This window comes from Nipponia nippon, unplaced genomic scaffold (genome assembly GCF_047370975.1).
Source record: "Nipponia nippon isolate SJK-2023a ecotype South Korea unplaced genomic scaffold, ASM4737097v1 scaffold_22, whole genome shotgun sequence".
NCBI classification, from domain to species: Eukaryota; Metazoa; Chordata; class Aves; order Pelecaniformes; family Threskiornithidae; genus Nipponia; species Nipponia nippon.
The window spans coordinates 2,213,559-2,232,971 of NW_028262339.1; the positions used below are offsets into that span (position 1 = coordinate 2,213,559).

The following is a 19,413-nucleotide window of genomic DNA, read 5'->3' on the forward strand; positions in this document are numbered from 1 at the left end:
GCCCTGGCCATCTGCCAGCCCAGGCGCATGGCCATTGCTGTTATCAAAATGTTCCCAGGCATAGCACAGTAAGATGATAAGCAGTACAGCAAGCAGCAAAAGCAAAAAGCAGCCACTAACGAGCACTAGACTCTAATATACAGTAAGGCAAGCAAGCCCCGTGGCAAGCACAGAAACCTGCCGTTTAATAGCTAAACAGCAATAACAGCTATAAATTCAATCTAGCACATTCCAGTCAAACCTGTTGTTATCTCCAACCCTCCTCCTCGCCAATCTTCCCTTATTAACCCACATTGCCTTATGAAAACAACAAACAATGTTACTCTGGTTTCATTTTCATTCTTCAACTAGCCCAAAAAAATTAAATCTCCTGCTTTATACACTGTGACCTCGGTCAAATTCTTGTCTGTTGTCTTTTGCATGGTAACACTAGTGTTTTAGCTTAAAGTGAATTTGAGTACCCAAATAATCAAACATGGTCTTTGCTCTAGCTTTTGCGATTTCCTTTCCACCTAAATCTGGCATACAAAAGAACTTGGAGCAGAGAGGGGGAATATGCAGCAAAAGTTGCAGAAAAATGCTCATAAAATGTGGGTAGACAACGAGTGCATGCTCTGAACAATAAAATGCAAAATACTTTGAAAAGTGAACCAGTTAGGCCTCTAACATGTTGGAATTTAGGAAGCTAAGCACAGGAAAGCAATCCAAGAAAGCCTTGTTTAACATGCTTAAACCTTTGAGACACTTTAGACACTAGCATTTTAGGCAGAAGCTTCACTAGACAGATAAACTTGCGCTATTGACAGAAGGAAATGGAGGACAGTGTAGACACATGGGTGTAGGAAGTGGTCTCAGGGTCTGAATTCCAGTTTTGTAGTATATGCCTGGTCAGAATCTTCAATAAGCACTGAAAAGACTAAGGATGGAATTTAGTTACCTGCAATAGTCATTTAGTGCTATTTTAGATACCACAGAGTATCTGAGATATACACAGGATGGTGGCAGATATGAGAGAGTAACTCTGGCTCAAAATATATCACCTTCAGCACTTTGGTGAACACCTGTCTTGGGCAATCAAGGTGAGTGGGCCCAGAGTTAGGGGCCCAGAGCCCCTGCAGAGTAAACTGGGACATGTAGGCAGCTCCAAAATACATTCCATGTTCACCAAAGCTGAGCTAACCAGCACTGAACATAAAGTTGTCTCTGGATATGCATTGCTTTCTGGAGCATAGGTGTCTGCATATTTGCAATTTAGACCTTCTGAGAGGAGACACCTAGAAGAGTAGGTCTTGTATCTGTTCAAAAATAAAGGCATAGCACCCAGCACATAAGGATCAGGCCTGAGGTATTAATACATGATGTTGTTCCAGAGTCTGCTCCAATATCACTGAAACTCTGAAAATAAGTTTATTTTCTGAACATTTGCTCTAAGATTCACAGGGTGATACTTGCACATTATTTATCTTAAAATTGATTGGTGTTTTTCATTATTCATTTGCAGTAGTTCTTCTAGCTAATGTATATGTAGGATGCAGGCCAGCAGGCTAGAACACCAGGTTTGAAATTCCTTGCCTTAAAAAAAAATGGGCACCAAATATACTGGCTGAAGCAAAACTTTCACTTCTACTCTCTTCCATCTCCCTTCTTCAGAAACAAAGCAAGCAAAATATCTCCATTATCACTTTTCTTTTCCCAGAGAACCAGAAAGTCAATGTATTCATTACAGAGTCAGATGGGTCTTCATTTTATATTAGCTGTAGATAACAACATGATGGATGCCTTAGAAACAACAGAAAGAGAGAGCAAGAGACTGCAGACTATATCAGGGTGTTCCTTCATTTTCCTTTCTCACTTTGCCTGTGCCTTCCTCTCCTTCATGCATGTTCATATTGATTCCTTGGAGATTAGTTCCTTAAAGAAAATACTCTGTTTCCACAGATATTTGTTGGTTAGGTAATTATTCTGCTTTCATATAAAGTATTCAAGGAAGCTTTGCTCTGTAGCTTTAAAGGAAGTAACCCAGGCAACCCACAACCTAAAATTTTCCACATATTCAGAGGCTGAGAGTAGAGCTGCTATTAAATATTGGTTTTATTTTTGCATACAGCAAGTACTGTGCGTTCCCAACTCTTGGTACAAGTCTGATCATGGTTGGAATATGCATTTTATTAGTGTGGTTTCTTTTTGTGGCAAGCAATCGTGTGCCATAACAAAATAACCTAAATGGTACTTTTTTCTGCAATTCAATTTATGATAGAAATTTAGATTGAAAGAATGCTTCTCTTCTTTCAGCTATTCTTATATCTTAGATGAATAGAGAACATTAAGAAGGTGAAGTGAGGAAAGAGGAGGCATCAACCTACCCACTGCACAGAATTTTGACTTGCTCCTATTCTATGAACAGAAATTTTGATGGAACACACAATATGTGCTTAAAAGATTGATTTACTCCCTATAGAAGTTATCACTTAGGTTTCACACAGCACCAGTGCTTTTTTTTTTTTTAGTTTTAGTTTTCTAAAGTCATGACATAGTAGGGGAAACACAGATTCATCTGAACCATTCTCTATCTTATTTCTACAAGACCAACATGTTCCTTTTACATCCTCCATTTTTCCTTTACCATCTAAATAAGATCAGTGGAGATTAATTGGAGAAAGATGTTATATTACTGAAAAAATATGGATTCATAGTCCCTATGCCTGGAGGCCAGTAACAAGTGGAGTACCACAGGATCTATACTGGTATCTGTCCTGTTTAACATCTGTATCAATGACCTAGAGGAGGTAATGTGCACTCTCATCAAGTTTGCAGATAACACCAAACTGGAGGGACCAGTCAATATGCTCAAGGGCAGGACTGTCTTCCAGCTGGACCTAGACAGGCTGGAGGAATGGGCTGATGGGAACCATGTGAAATTCTGCCAGGACAAATGCAAAATCCTGCCCTGGAAAGAAAGAAGCCCATGCAGTGATACAAGCTGAGGACTGACTGCATGGGGAGCAGTCCTGCTGAAAAGGACCTGGTGGACTTAGACAGCAAGCTGCTGTGTGTCCTGGCAGCAGTGAAAGCCAACAGCATCATGGGCTGTGTGAACAGGAGCACAGCCAGGAGATCGAGGGAAGTGCTTATCCCCCTTCATTTGGCAGTCATGAGATGACATCTCGCGTACTGCATCCAGTTTTGCCCCCCTCCCTACAAGAGAGACATTGCCAAACTGGAGTGAGCCCAGTGGAGGGCCACCAGGATGCTCAGGGGCTGGAGCATCAGCCCTGTGAGGGGAGCCTGAGGGATGGGGCTGCTTCAGCCTGGAGAAGGGAAGGCTTTGGGGGCACCTCAGAGCAGCTTTCCCCTTGCTACAAGCAGGTCACTGAGAAGACAGAGCCAGGCACAGCAGTGCATGGTGGCAGGAGGAGAGACAATGGGCGTAAGTTGAAATGTGAAGTTCAGACTGGAGAAGAAAGGAAACCTTTTTCCCCATGAGGACAGTGCAGCAGTGGAACAGGTTGCCCCAAGATTGTGTTGTGCAGTCTCCATCCTTGGAAGTTTTTGAAACCCAGCTGGGTGAAGCCCTGAGCAACAAGGTCTGACCTCTTCACTGACCCTGCCTCAAGCAGGAAGTTGGACTGGGGACCTCCTGAGGTCCCTTCCAAGCTGAATTTTCCTGTGATTCTATGATTGTTAAACACAAAGCAAAGAAAACAGATAAAAAATCCCATAGACCTAAGCTGCAGGTAAGAATGTGGAATATGAACAATGTCTTGATTTAATTTCAGTCTCCTGCAGTTTTTCATGCAGTTTTGAAAAATAAAAACTATTTTAGTAATTTAATATAAATAGTTCTTCACTCAAGAGAAACACATTCATGCTCACTTAAACTGCGAATGGTATGGAATTTTGAGCTATTCAGACTAGCCCTCAGAGTCTCAAGCCTCATCTAAAAGCTCAGCAGGTAGAGAAATATCAATTAAGAGTGCATTTTGCAATATTATATTGGCAAAATGCCCAGCAACAAAAAAGTCACTTTATTTCCTTCTAGTATAAACTCTACCAGCCAAATAAACTCTTTTTTCTAGCATTATTTTTTTAATAAGAAAGAAGCCAAAAGATCACTGACCATGTATTATGCTATTTACTTGTATTGAAGCAATGGAGAAAATTCAAGATATTTATCCTACAGACACGTAACACATGCCCTTGTACTTTTGCAGCTCCAGGACTAGCTGTAGACAGTGTGGAGAGTTGAAGCCTAATTTAGGGGTGAAGTCCTAATTATAAAAAAAAATAAATATCGAATTCTCTTGTCTTCCACTTTCAGAGAATCTATTGCACAAACTTTCAACCCCTTCCTACCGCTGTAGTGATGACCTTCACCCCTCCAAAGCCCCCCTGCTATCCCAAGCCAGGACCCCAAACCAGCACCTACCTACAGCTCTTACCTGTCTCCTGTCGTCCCAACCCCGTCCACATCCCCACAAGCTTTCTGATTGAAAATTACTTTGGCTGCTTTTGCCTAAATCTGGTCCTGTTGGCAGTGAACTGTGTTTGATGTTAATCCCTGTGAAACTAAACCACTTGCCATGTGAAGAAGTAAAAACCACTATCTAGTATACAGAAAGTGCAGGGAGGTCTAAATCTGGAATATATAATAAATCTACTGATTTATTATTATCTATGGTTATTCAAACATATAATGAGGGAGCAGTAAAGTATTTTCTCTGGTTTATCTATGCCATATTTTAGATGTTCAACTCTCACTGCTACTAGGCCAATACAAAACAGTTTGTAATAATCTCAGATTTGTTCTTGTTATGTTACAGGAATGTTGTATTAAACACCATAAACATCTCTGGAGCTGGAATGCAAGTCTTCCTCTCCTAACACAGTGCTCCAACCACAAAACTACAGAGTCAGGATCAGGTCTGTGGTTGCAATGTCTAACCCAATGAGTTGCTAATTATGCTCTGCCATATCTTCAGTAGCAAGAGGTAAGAATGAAAGGCCTGAGGAACAACCGCTAGTTTGTCAGCACAGGCATCTCCCAGGAGATGGGGATGTGAATCCCCTAACCAGTGGTAAGAATTGAAACTATATGTCCTTTTCTCATATATTAATGGAAACACTATGGTATTGCTTGACACTGTTGAAAGAATATAGAGTTCTGTTTCCACAATTTTTTAATGAGAAAAAGGCAAGAGATGGTTCTGGTGTAGGAATAAGAAAGACGTATCTGTGTGCCCTTAGTTTAAAACCCAAGTGACACTTCTGGCAGATAGTTATCAACATGTAAGATTTCAATTCCCTTAAGTTGATTGAAAATTGATGAGGTCACATTTGACTGTCCATGTTGCCCCAGCTGCATATTTCCCCCCCCCCCCCCATTTGGTCTGGCACTCACGGGAGTGGGCAGAGAGCCAGCCTGGAGTGACAGCCTGGCTGAGGACTGATCACTTGCTGTTTGCAGGTCAGTCTTTGAGGCACACCAGCTCTCTGAAGCCAAGCAGCACCCAGTCACACAGCTCCTGGTGCAAGAACAAGGGAAGGGCAGCACCAACTTGAGCAGCGAAAGGTGCCAGGAACTGCACCGTCCCCAGCCACTGTAACCCAACAACTTCCATGTGATGGCACCAGCATTCATGTTCATTGAACCACAGCAGGGAACTCGGGTGAACTACAATTCTCTTCTGTTCCGGGTTAATTTCAGAGGGGGCTCTGCATCATGGCTTACCAAATGATTGTGAAACTCTTGCAATGCTGGCTTGTGTGGCTCTCGTCCCACCTCTGTTGTATGAGGAAGCCAGATGCTGAGCCAGCATGGGGGAGGCCACTGTAAAGGCCTTAAAGATCAGTATGTCACTGCTGAAGTCTCCTTAGTGCATGTGGGCACTTTGTCAACATAAATGATACCTAAATAAAATAAACTGATGGCACTATGCTCATTTGGCCTGTTTTCTATCCTAAGGTGTTTCTCAAAAGAAAAATCTGTATTGTTATAAGAAAAGTCCAAGCAGTTGTTCTCCCTTTTCCTGTAGCTCATGTTTATGCTTGCACTACTTAGCCCTGTGTGCGCTCTGCCAGACACCTAGTCGAGGAAGGTGCCCAGGCACATCATTGCATTTTCAGCCGTTCAAAACCACTTTGTTTCTACCTGGCAGCCGCACGCGCAGCACGCTGACATCCACTTCACCCTAAAATCGAATTTACCACCTTCCTGAAAACAAACCCAGGCGCCAACCCTGCCCTTACCGACACAGGCCGGGGCCGGGTGCCCGGGCCTTCGCCCCCCACCAGCGAGCCGCTCCGCCGAGGACGGTCCGCGGAGCGGCTGCCGGAGGCATCCCCACGGCGCCGCTCTTTCGCGGACCTGCCAGGGGAGCGGCATAACTTCTCCGCGCAGACCCTCCACATCGCGGAGCTGGCGTCTCCCTCCGCGGCCTCCAGGGGGAATTTTTCCCTCCTGTTAACCCCCCCCGGCAGGGAGATACTCTGTAGTAGCCGCCGCTTTCCCCTAGGTGGAGCCCTGCGGCGCAGTGAAAGTGACACGCACCGGCTGGGGCTCCCGGGCAGCCAGCGGCTCTCCCGGGAACGCGCGGAGCCGCCCCCGCCCGGCCCTCCCGCCCCGAGGCGGCCGCTACCCCCACCAGACATGTTCACCCGGCGCGCTATCGGCCCCGCTTACTGACCCCCTCCTCCCTACGGCTGACAGCCAGTGAGCTGCTGAGCGGGGCGCGGCGGCTATGGGAGGAGGAAGAGGCGGCGGCGGCCGCTGCTGCTGCTGAGCGCCATGCGCCCCGGCGAGCAAGGCAGGCACGGAGGGGTCCGCGGGGAGCGAAGTGAGTGCTTCGAAGGCGGGGCTCGGCGGGTTGCCCGCGGCGGAGGAGCGGAGATGGGGTGCGGGGAGGAGGGGGGCGGTAGCCTGCGCTCCCCGTCTGTTCCCTCCTCCCCGGCCTGATCTCCCCGCCCCGCGGGAGGAGGTGTGGTGGGGAGGAGTGCAGGCTTAGCCCCGCGCTCGGCTGTCCTCGCTCACCGTTTTCGGTCGTTACTGTTCCAGAAGTTGGGGCCGGCCCGGCGGAGGAAGCGCGATGCGCGGCGACCCCTCGCTGAGGCGCTCCGATGGTGCCGGGGTGGGCGGCGCCCGCCGCCACCCGCAGCGCCGCCGAAACTTGGGGAAAGTTTCTGAACTACTTGGTGAGTACTGGGCGGCGGCTTAGCGCCTCTTATCCGGCGGCCGGGCAGCGGCCGCGTTCCGCGTGGGGCGGGTGCGGGGCGGCTTCCTTGTCCCCAGCCCCGGCGGGCCGGGGTCTGTATCCTCTCAGACTTCGTCTCCCGCCCACCGGGCTTTCGCATCGGGGTGGTGGTGGGTCTCTGAACAGCCCCTGGCTGCCCGCCCCGCGGTCCCGGTCGGTCCCCGGGGGGCGGCGATCGCTGCCGCGGCGCGGGGCAGAGCGGCGGCGTCGGTACCGTCGCCCCTCCGGGAGCCGGGGCGCCCGGCGTGTCCCGCTGGCGTGGGCAGCGGGGTGCCGGACACGGGCCGTGGCAGCGGGAGTCAGATCCGGCTGTGGCCGCGGACCCGCGGTATGGACGGCTAGCAGGGGGCAGGCGTGGGGGCGAAAAGGTTTGTGTGTGCTGTGGGTGATGAAGGGAGATGACGGGGGAGTTGTCTGGAGAGGGAAAACATGGCCTTAGAGATCTGGCTAAACACTGTTCTTTAGAGAAACCTTCTTTTCTTTTTATTTTTTTTTTATGGACTTGAATTTTAAAAGCAGAGAGAGAATGGTATGTGAGCTGCCAGCGTCTCAGTTTTTCCTGCCGTAATGGATCTATTTGGAGTGTTTCTTCTGTGATTTATTCCAGTTTATACGATTTCCCCTCTTTTTTTTTTTTTTAATTGTGCTGGTTTTGGCTGGGGTAGAGTTAATTTTCTTCACAGTAGCTTGTATGGGGCTATGTTTTGGATTTGTGCTGGAAACAATGTTGATAATACAGGGATGTTTTCATTATTGCTGAGCAGTGCTTACACAGAGTCAAGGCCTTTTCTGCTTCTCACACCACCCCACCAGCGAGGAGGCTGGGGGTGCACAAGAAGTTGGGAGGGGGCACGGCTGGGACAGCTGACCCCAACTGACCAAAGGGATATTCCAGACCATATGATGTCATGCTCAGCATATAGTAGGAAAAACTTCTTCACCGAAAGGGTAGTCAGGCACTGGAACAGGCTGCCCAGGGAAGTGGTTGAGTCTCCATCCCTGGAGGTATTTAAAAGAAGGGTAGATGTGGTGCTCGAGGACATGGTTTAGTGGTGGACTTGGCAGTGTTAGGTTAACGGTTGGACTCGATGATCTTAAGGGTCTTTTCCAACCTTAATGATTCTATGATTCTATAAAGCTGGGGGAAGAAGAAGGAAGGGGGGGGCATTCGGAGTGATGGTGTTTGTCTTCCCGAGTAACCGTTACGCATGATGGAGCCCTGCTTTCCTGGGGATGGCTGAACACCTGCCTGTTCTTATCTTAACCCATGAGTTTTCTCACTTTTACTCTTCCGATTCTCTTCCCCCATCCCACCGAGGGGGAGTGAGTGAGTGGCTGTGTGGTGCTTAGTTGCCAGCTGGGGTTAAACCACAACATTAATTTTTCATGCCATTGATAATTGATTGAGTTTCTTAGTGTGTGGTCTGCTGTAAGTACTGCACATGAAGAAAAGCTGAAGAGAATATTTTTAAAAACAAATACTGCAAATATTCTGAGCAGAAGTATCTGAAATAGAATGTGTTATTGCAGGAATAACTTGTTTTCTCACAGCAACATCTTCAGTGATATTTGTTGCAAACTCTCACAAGGCTAATTCTAGAGATCGAGTGGATGTGCATTACAGTTACTCATATTTTCAGTAGTGTATATCTCGTTCAGAATCTAGTGTATTATTAACTTACTGTATTCAGTCACAGCTTCCCTTTCCTCCTCTTGTAGCAACTACAAAAGACCCAGACCTGGTCATCTTTCTGTTCGTGGTTAAATCAGAAATAAGAATGAAGCAATTAAAAAACTGTAGCCCGCCACTTGAGATGGATCCCATTTAAATCCTGTGAACCTTTTAAGCGAGTGTTTACTGATAGGAAAAATTGAAATTACTTACAAGGTAAATAGGTGCTTAACTTAAATCTGAAAGACTCTTAGCTTGGTTGCTCACATCAGTGATGAAAAATGTAGTTTGGAATAGAACCAATATATGGGCATTTAGTAAGATTTATTTAAAATACCAGCATTTATTTAAAAGATGTTATTTTAAATATTGATATTAGAGTAGATTGCAGTTGAGATGTTTTGTGGCTCTCAGTGATAAATATAAGTATTACTGAAAGTTATTCAGATAGTTTGAAATGTTTAAATAGGAATGCGGTGTCTTTTATCTCTACCACATCTCAGTCTTGCATTACTAGAATTGCTACTTGCTGTGTTAATTCAGGACATTAGCGTGTTTTAATAATTATAAAGGATTGACAAACAAGACAGGTTGCAGTGCTTCTGAGGAGTCATTTCTAAAATTGCCAGTAAATGGTAGTGGTACTTTTATTAAATAGATGAAAATAACTGCTGAAGCTTACTCTAATGTATAGAGAAGTCATAGATACCCCCCAAATATTTTGGAGTCAAATTCTCTGAGTATGGTCAAGCGTTTTTATTACTATGGGCTGTTTCATTGTCTCCTGGTGTTGATATGTCTGCACAGTGCAGCACCATGCAAATATATAAACTTGGGGGCTCTATAGCCACTTTTATAGAGGTGTTATTTTTTTGTAGCACCATGCAGCACAGCAGCACTGCTCCCAGAGAGCGCTTGGGTGTCTGCGCCATGCTGGGCGTGTTGGGGAGATGTACGGAGCTCGATTCTGCATGTTTTTACTAACTGAAGTAGCATGCGATACTGTATGTGACCTCTTGTGCCCATTTCCAGTAGGGAAAGCTAAAATAAATCTTTGATGGCAATTCCCCTATTTCTGGGTTGGTACCTTTCTTTACCATGATCTGGAGGCTGAGAAAGTATAATATACAACCTAAAAGGACCAATATATAACTTTTATTCACAGGGTCTCTTTCCCTTGACTATGCATGCATTTCTGTTAATGTGTGTATAAATTAAAGGTAGGCCTTGCTCCTACCAAATGAAGCTTCCTTTTGCTGCAGAAATTGGTTTTTATCAAAGCTAGTATTTATCTTGTGCTACTAATGGGAGCATTGAACTGAATAAATATAACATTATATATCTTATTTGATAAAATAGAAGCTGTGAATATTTGTCATTGAGAAAGCAACATAGGCAGAGATGCTTTGATTATTTTTTGTCTGATTTAAAAAAAAAAGTTTTATCAGACATGATAGCACTTGCATTCAGCCCAGTTGAAGCTCTTGCAATCTCAAGATAGGTGTTAAAACGTTTTCAAAGCATTGCAAATAAATAAAAATGATAGTAATAACAAGAAGTTGTTGGTGAGGAAAGGAAAGGCAAGGATACCAGCAGTGCAATAACGAGTCCCCTCAGTCCACATGGGAGTCCCTGAATGAAGGGTTTGCTAAAGGCTCAGGTTCATTTTAACTAAAAGGATCTTGCTTATTTTTTCATCATATATTGATCTGATGGAAAGATGAATCTTTGGCCCAGTGGAGTTGGGATGGTAATTCTGGGAAGAGGGCAGTGTGAGGAAAGCAGGCAGGGAGGCGACGAGGCTGCCACTACAGTCGTGGTGAAGGCAAAAGGCTGATGCAACGAGATCCTAGCTTGGCAGGAACAGATTTATGACAGGAAGGAACACTTTGTGCTCAAATTGTTTATTAAGGGAAATCTTTCTTTATTGTATATGAATCCCAAGTTAAGTTCTTTGTGTGAGGTGGGTGTTTATTTACACATAATTTTAATTAATGAGAAATGTAACAAGCATCGTCTTACCAAAGAGCTGGTTCTCAATGTATGAGAAACAATTTTTCCTAGTAAACTGTAAAGGCTGTTTTCTGACAGAGATGGATGTTTTCCGTATCACATTTGCTGCAGATTATGAAATGAAAATACATTTAAGCATGATATTTTATTGACCTTTAGAAAGCAGGTATTCTATTGAAAAGAAAGTCATTACCAGAAACTTTATTTTTTTATTAGTAAGTTAATATAAACTTCAGAAACGCTTCACAGTAGCAGGGTGGTTTGCAATAGGATGGGACTTAATGTCTTACCTAAACAAGGTAATTTTCCTACTTTTTGCTGAGCATTTCAGAGGTACAATGTTGTGGGGATGTAAAGGACACTTAAAATGATTTTTACTGAAGGAATAATTGCTGGAAAACACCCTTGTCTAGTCATCTGCTTTGAGCATTAATGGTCACTGATGTGAGAGAGACTTGTATTAAGTGTGTGGATGCATGTGCACAGGCAATCAGTTCAGAATAACTTTTCAGGTGTAAGGTTGTCCCACTGCATTTGTTATCCATGTAGTCAGTAGCTAAAGGATTATAGTGGTAATCAAGCGCTCCTCATTTATGAGCTCTAAAACTTCAGCTGTCATGGTCGCTCAGTATTCCAGCTTTTGCAGTGGTGCTGGTTCAAGTCTGGCCAGCCTAGAACTTCGGGAGAACAGAAGTATTTTTGCCTGTTCTTGTCCAGGTAGAAGTATCCAATGGCTGTTTCTAGCCTTGAAAATCTGCTGCACCTATAAAATACTGGGTTCGTTCAAATCCCAGTGGGCTGGCTCCATATTCCAGTAGATCTCTAGGATGTGTTGCTGGTAACCTGTAGATAGAAACTACCTATGTTAGTTCTGTGAACAGATGCCTGTGTGCCTGACCAGTATGCAACAGTTTTGGGTTTTATTCTGTATGTGGTTCATCTCTACAACCTTATTGATATAGCTGAACAAGTCCTTTTGTGCCTGTTGGAGTTTGGGGATTGGGTAGCAATGGTCTGACTGTGAGAGAGAGAAAGAGAGTCTGTAGGCCAGGAGAAATAGACTGAAAGAACCAACAAATTTTATTTCAGCTGTCTCTGTTAAATGAGCATGTTTGTCAGTTTTTGTTTCACTTCACGAACTGTATGCCTTATTCCCAGCTGCTCTCAAATGTTCAGCTAGCAGCCTGTTTTCTGCTATATTTCATGTTTTTTTCTTTTTTTGCATGCCTTTTTCATACACACATAGGAATTTATGTCAGTGTTATCTTGAGAATGAATTGATGCAGTGGGCTTTCCTTTATCGCATGACTGCAAATGTTTGAATTTGGTACCAAATGCTTATTAAATTGTGTTTGCTCAAGAACCATGTTATGAACCTACTTTATTAACTTATGATTGTTTTAAGTGATGCCTGGTATACTGTTTTAATCCCCAAAAGCTTGAACTGTTTGGTTTTTTGACTGTTCATGAGACTGCTTGTGGCTTTATGCGATGCTATAAAAAGTGAGTGAAGAGGTATAAGAAAGCAGGATTCCTTCTAGGTTATGGTTCTTGTCCCTTGCTTCACATGAGTTGAAGAGGCCTGATTGGGACCAAACTTTATTTGTTCTGCCTAGAGTAAGGAAGGTCTGGGATGAAGACTGAGAGAAGAAAAGCAATTAGAAGTAATGACGTGGCATATCTTTAGATTTGATTGCTTTTTATGGCTGAGCCTAGTTACGGGAAGAAGAATGCATAAGCACAAAAGGTATGTCTGTCCAGGGAACTCTATGGAACTTTTACTTACAAAGAAACCCCCAAGAAAACTGTTGCTTTTGTAATGACTGTGACAGTTTGAACTCGGGCACAGAGCAGCTCTAAGGACTAAGTCAGATGTTAAGTAAACAGGGCAGAATATAGCATGGTCGGGGCTCTGGGACTCCATGAGCCCATCTGTACTTCACAGCGTGCGCAGATCAAGCCCAGTGAGCTGTGCTTATGCTGGAGCTTTGGTCTTCCAGGTTGAGTCCTGGCTTTTGTAGGGCATATTCTAGGGCTGTACTTGCCTCAGTGAGTTGAGCCACTAGAAGGAATGATTTACAGTGTGCAGTGGGAAATCCTGCCTATTTTTCCTGAATCCATTTGCAGTTCTTGGCTCATCCACACATGTAACTGAAGTACATGCAGGCAAAACTTTTCAGACTTGACTTGTGCTTGTTCCAGCCAGTGCTGACCTGCTGGTCCAGTATGTGTAGATAAACTGTTCTTGCTTGTGGCTGCAATGTTACTGCGATAGGATCAGAGAGAGTGTATGAGAGCATTTTACGCTTTTTAGCTGTGATTTCTGACCTTTGGAGAGCAGCAGTGAGTCTCAGGGTCCATTTGTGCTGGATGGTGGTAACAAACACTGCACAGAAGAGATGCTTGTTACGTGATACAGTCACTGCTGTCCTCCTGTACGCCAGCCAGTTCCGCTGGTGCAGGACAGCATGTACGGCACGGAGGGACTGCAGCCTGGGACAAGGAGAAATGGCCCCTCCACCTCCCTGTGAGGAAGGCTATTTTTGTGGAAGCGTGATGAGCTCTGGTATCTTACAGCACTAAGGTGCATATAATAAGGAGGCCATATCAGTTCAGAAACCATTTCAGAAAAAGCAGTCACTGTTGTAAAGCAGCCTGTGCCTCATTACTGATGCTTCTTAGTTAAGTATTTTGCTTGAATAGCTAATTTCCTTGAAATAATAGGTACCTTTGAGAGAATTAATTTCTTTGATTGTACTGGGTCCAGACATGCTTTTTTTAGTGACATGTAATTTATCCACCGTAAGGCACACCCATGTGTTAACTACAGTGGATACTGCCTGATTGTTCTTAAGGCTTTGGTTGACCACAAGGATGCTGGCTGGTGACATTAAGGAAAGATGGCATTCACCTGTTTAAGTGGTGCGAGGGGTCTGCCTAACTTGCATTGGAGCAAGAAGGAGAGCAAGAATATTTGCATGAAGATGCTTTATACATCATTGATTTTTCAGGCTTATTGTGTATAACTGTAGAACATGTATCCAATGTACAAGGGAAATAAGCGATACATTGTGCGCTTGTGTCTTTGATCCAACTTGTGACGTAGATGAATGCACTTAATGCCATGATGGAAAGAGTAATGCTGTTTACTGTTGTGTCCATGCATTTGTTTTAGCCTGTTCTATTGGGTTTTTTCTAATTATAAAAAAGTTAATATTTTATTAAAGTAACCAAAAGTATTGTGAAAATCATTGCAGGTCCCTTTTCCTCTCCTGTTCTACTACTGCAGGCTGAGGGCTCTCTCTGTAAGAGCCCAAGGGAGCTTTATGGATCCAGTGGGAATAAAAAGTCCATCCATCAAAAAGAAAGAACATAAGATTTAGGAAGAGAGACTCTCCTCCCGATTTTCATGCTGTGCATTAATTGTTCACGTTGACATTGAACAATATAACAGAAGCTTCTGTAGTCATGCTCCTATTTTGTATACTAGGGTATGAATTTCAGATATAATTCATTTTTTGAAGAATTTTGGCCTATCATTTGAATGTTATTTCAAGCCTAAGGAACCTGAGAGCCTGGTTAACCACAGATCTCAGAGTAGAAGGGGGAAGAACTTTTCCACAGTGGGCAAACATGTTCTACAGGCGTTTCAGTTTGCTAAATTATGCAGAAAAGGAGAGGAAGTTATAGGCGTGAAGGATAAAAAGCCAGGGACTGCATATAGATTGTGGATAATTTCTGAAACAAAATGGAATATGTGTAAGTAAAAGACCAGGATGTGAAAGCCTGGAGATTTGCTGGCTGATATTGGAAAGACGGAAGCTATAGACTCTGAACTATTTGGTTGCACTGTCTTAAGGTGAAAACTGGATGTTATGTGACCAGAAATCAAAAGGGCATGTTTAAGTGTAATGATTTGTTTAAGAATGAATGAGATGGCTGGACTAAAACACAGTAAAAAAACCCCAAACCCTCAAGATGATTTAAAAATTCAAATGTAACTTGAATTGCACTCAGAAGTATATTTTCATACTGATTTTTTTTAATTAATTATTATAATGATTATGTCACTTTATGGGTAGATCTGTGTGGTAAGAGTAGAAATGTTTCTGGTAGTGTAGGGCTTGTTTTGCCAGAGGCTTGCATTGCTATGCTTTCCAAATGGCGTACTGGTTGCAGTGTTTCGTAGGAGCCTGTCAGTGCACCAGCTCATAACAAAACACAGAAAATGGAAAGATGGTATTTTTGCATCAAACTACTTATGTCTTTCACCAACTCATTTTATATGTGAGCAGTTAGTACACATACTGTTTGTTTATATTGCAGGTTTTGTTTTATTTCCTGATACTGAAGTGTGAAAAAAAGATGTCAATAATAATGACTGGCACCATTTGTTCTTAGGGCTGAAACAGAAGAGGTATCTCTCATTAGTTATTTATTTGTCTGGAGTTTTAAAACTGAATTTAAAAGGTTCTTGCCAAGGAGCCTGATCTGACAAGAGGCTGTGACTTGGTAATCCTGTTCGTGTGAGGCAAAAGTGTGCCCTTATGGGCAAAAGAAGAATCATCCCTCTCACCCCCTACATCTTGGACACCTGCACTGACCAGATATCCTGAAAATTACCGTAAGTAGTACATTCATTCCTGTTCAGATTGATGACAGAGTAGCAACCTCAGCTGTGGCTTCTGGATCTGCAAGTCACACAGCTGTCTGTTCTTGCTGCTTTTTGTTTGCTCCATTGAGGGTGGCCAGGCTCCTTTGCTCCTGGAGTTGTATGCCAAAACCTTTGCTCAGCTGAGACCAATAATTGAATAGGCTTAGTCAAGTAATTTTTTTTAATTAAATTTTGAACACTTAAACACTTTCTAGCAGGGGTACAAACCCTTTTAGTGTCCTGGTTTCAGCTGGGATAGAGTTAATTTTCTTCCTAGTAGCTGGTATAGGGCTGTGGTTTGGATTTAGGATGAGAACAATGTTGATAACACACTGATGTTTTAGTTGTTGCTAAGTAGTGCTTACACTAGGCAAGGACTTATCAGCTTCCCATGCTCTGCCAGGTGCACAAGAAGCTGGGAGGGGGCACAGCCAGGACAGCTGACCCCGACTGGCCAAAGGGCTATTCCATACCATATGATGTCATGCTCAGTATATAAAGCTGGAGGAAGAAGGAAGGGGGGGGGACGTTCGGAGTGATGGCGTTTGTCTTCCCAAGTAACTGTTATGTGTGATGGAGCCCTGCTTTCCTGGGGATGGCTGAACACCTGCCTGCCGATGGGAAGCAGTGAATGAATTCCTTGCTTTGCTTTGCTTCCACGTGTGGCTTTTGCTTTACCTATTAAACTGTCCTTATCTCAACCCACGAGTTTTCTCACTTTTACTCTTCTGATTCTCTCCCCCATCCCTTTGTGGGGGGAGTGATTGAGCAGCTGTGTGGTGCTTAGTTGCTGGCTGGGGTTAAACCACAACATTAATTTTTCATGCCATCGATAATTGATTGAGTTTCTTTGTGTGGTCTGCTGTAGGAGGTTTTCTTATTTTCCTCTGACTGTTTTTAAGCAGTAGTATTTAATATTTGACAAAACGAAATATCACAATGGTGATCCAAAGCTTACTGGACATATAGTCAAATTTCAATACATCTTTAACAGAACAATCCATAAAGAAGAAAAATGTATCCAGATTATTGAACTGTGTGTTTTGTCTGTGTGTATACAATCCACGTTGAGACCGAGCAAAGTTAACTTATAGAATCATAGAATTGTCAAGGTTGAAAAAGACCCTTAAGATCATCGAGTCCAACCGTTAACCTAACACTGCCAAGTCCACTACTAAACCATGTCCCGAAGCACTTCATCTACCTGTCTTTTAAATACCTCCAGGGATGGAGACTCAACCACTTCCCTGGGCAGCCTGTTCCAATGCCTGACTACCCTTTCGGTGAAGAAATTTTTCCTAATATCCAAGCTAAACCTCCCCTGGCACAGCTTGGGGCCGTTTCCTTTCGTCCTATCACTTGTTACTAGGGAGAAGAGGCCGACCCCCACCTCGCTACAACGTCCTTTCAGGGAGTTGTAGAGAGCAATAAGGTCTCCCCTCAGCCTCCTCTTCTCCAAACTAAACAACCCCAGCTCCCTCAGACGCTCCTCTTAAGACTTGGTCTCTAGACCCTTCACCAGCTTCGTTGCCCTTCTTTGGATGCACTCCAGCACCTCGATGTCCTCCTTGGAGTGAGGGGCCCAAAACTGAACACAGTATTCAAGGTGCAGCCTCAACTTCCTTTGGTTTATTCCAGTTGTTCTGACTGAAAGTTGGCTTTCAGTTTTAGGTAGTGATACCTGCGAATATAGATAGAAGCTATCAATTTAAGTAGTTAGAATCATTATGCAACAGATGTAACCAAACAAAAGCAAAGCTTTGTGAATAGTTAAGACACTTGTAAGATAAGAAGCTCCTGAATATTCCCCTTTAGACAGGTAGGCCTTGGGAAAGCAGATGTGTGGAACCATGAGGATAAGAAAGTTGCAAGATGACCATTAGACCAGAACAAACTGACCTTGAAGGACATTGTATACGTGATCCCAGAACTGAGTTTGTGCAAAAGTACATGTCAGTCAGCGAACACAGTGAAGAAGACTACGAGCCTTCATCTGAAGACCCCCAAAGACCACCTGAAGACCACCACGGAAGATGATTGCACATGCGGATCAGACGTTTACATATGTTAATAAGTTCCAGGAAATCTCATGTTTATGTAGACGAATTCTTGGAAATCCTATGAATATGTATATTTTCATAGTATATAATTACTGAAAGTCTATCAAGCCTTTGGAACACTTACGGTGGAATTATCCCCAGTGTTGCCCGGTGCTGCAATAAAGAATGCCTGCTTTCTAAAACTCCAAAATTAAGTTTTAGAGAGTGAGTTATTTTGCCGCTTTCCGGTAACAGTAGGATTTTCTGAATTGCATGGCTTAGAAAAAGCATAGAAGGACCGACAGAAGCTTCTTTTACAGGAAGAATGAGCAATCTTTATCTGTTGCCACATTTTTGTGGTTTGGCAGGGTGGCTCTGGTGGGCAGCAGCAAAAAGCCGTGTTTGATGTTGCTTCATATCCTAGTAGATTGGTGTTTTCCAAATGCTATATGCTTTGATTACTCCCTAACTAAATAATACAAATAGGTGCTCTTAAAAAATGTTATTGAAATTCCTGGTCAGAAGCAGCACAGTTGTTCAAACTGTGGCTTGCGGAGCACTTCCAGACAATACAGATTGAAGCCAGCTCGGGGAAATTGCTGAGCTGTGCAGTTGGGGCTTCAATTGCCCATTCAGCAGCCTGCAATCACAACTGCCTGTGCACCATCCCCCATTCCTCCCTGGCCCCTCTCTCTGGGTTGTTGAGTAGAAATTGAAGTCTCTCTGAGTTTGTACTGATGTATATGAATTCAGCAATTTGTTTCCTGTGATACCAGTACAGGAGAAGCAGCTGATGATAAAGCCCATATATTAAGTGACCTTAAGAGAGTAGAGCTGCAGAAGCTGGTGGAGGTGTGGTGCCAGTGGAGGCGGAAACCAGCTAATAGAAAATAGCAGGAAGCCTGAACAAGCAACCGTATTCATTATGGCAATTATTGGACAGAAATAAAGCGTCTTCTGGGGTGAGATGAATGTTAATCTGCATTTTGTTCTGCTTGTGCAGTTCATAGCGCGAGTGGCCGGCAATCATTTGTAGGTGCTATAATCACACAAATAATAATGGAGGAATTCATTTGAAAAGCAACAACAAAAAAGCACCAAAAGAACAGTGAACAGGCTAGCATTGATTCTTTACCTTGCATAAGCTTTCTGGGATGCATTAAGGGACTAAGATGTGAAGAGTAGACAGTAACTCTAACACAGTAGATCAAGGATGGAGGGTACGTACTTCTAAGTTAACAACACAGACCTTTTTGGATGTTCTACGTTATAAATAGTTGCTTATCGGCAGCTCTGGCTGTGGGCTTTGTCTTTTGACCCATATTGCTCTTACCATTCATTCCTTTGCCTTTGTCTTAGCAGAGCATTTCAGTTAGTACAGAAAAGGACTAATGCCATTTATTATGTTGTTTTGTTATTCAAAACAGTAAAACCAAATAGAACCACTCATATTCTCTCAACTTTTTCTTCATAGACCCACGTGTGTCTGGTGGGTGAGGGATGACGCTTTTAAAACCACCCTGGTAACTCCTTTCTGAAGAGTGACACAGGACCTTACTGGACTATAGGCAGGGAACTTTCTGCAGATAGTGTTCCAAACTTTGGATGTATTTTACGTAGCATTAGTATTTCTGGCCATTGTTTGACTCTGAGACTTATCCATGGATGTTAAACATTGTCTGCTCTTCCCTTTATTGCCAGCAAGTCACTGTGTAGAACACAGTCCTTTAATTGTAATAAATTTAAGAAAATGTTTAAACAGTAAAGATATGCTATGTGGGCCATTAG

The 19,413-nt window shown here is 43.5% G+C and overlaps 2 protein-coding genes across 9 annotated transcripts in view; both read left to right on the forward strand.

Moving 5' to 3' along the window:
* The window catches only part of LOC148055421 (uncharacterized), a 100,897-nt gene extending 94,962 nt beyond the window's left edge, over nt 1-5,935 (forward strand). The window contains exon 6 of the mRNA XM_087760270.1: nt 5,465-5,935. Within this exon, the coding sequence (XP_087616396.1) occupies nt 5,465-5,559 (95 nt within the window). The 3' untranslated portion in view covers nt 5,560-5,935. The remainder of the gene's footprint in view (nt 1-5,464) is intronic.
* A 336-nt stretch (nt 5,936-6,271) lies between these two features.
* The window catches only part of LOC104009742 (growth hormone receptor), a 159,749-nt gene continuing 146,607 nt past the window's right edge, over nt 6,272-19,413 (forward strand). For 7 of the 8 annotated variants that reach the window (XM_087760381.1, XM_087760386.1, XM_087760384.1 and 4 more), the window contains exon 1: nt 6,907-7,188. The gene's annotated coding sequence lies outside the window, so the exon portion shown is untranslated. Of the gene's footprint in view, nt 6,834-6,906; nt 7,189-19,413 lie in introns of those variants that run through there. The other variant, XM_087760382.1, reaches the window with a different exon arrangement.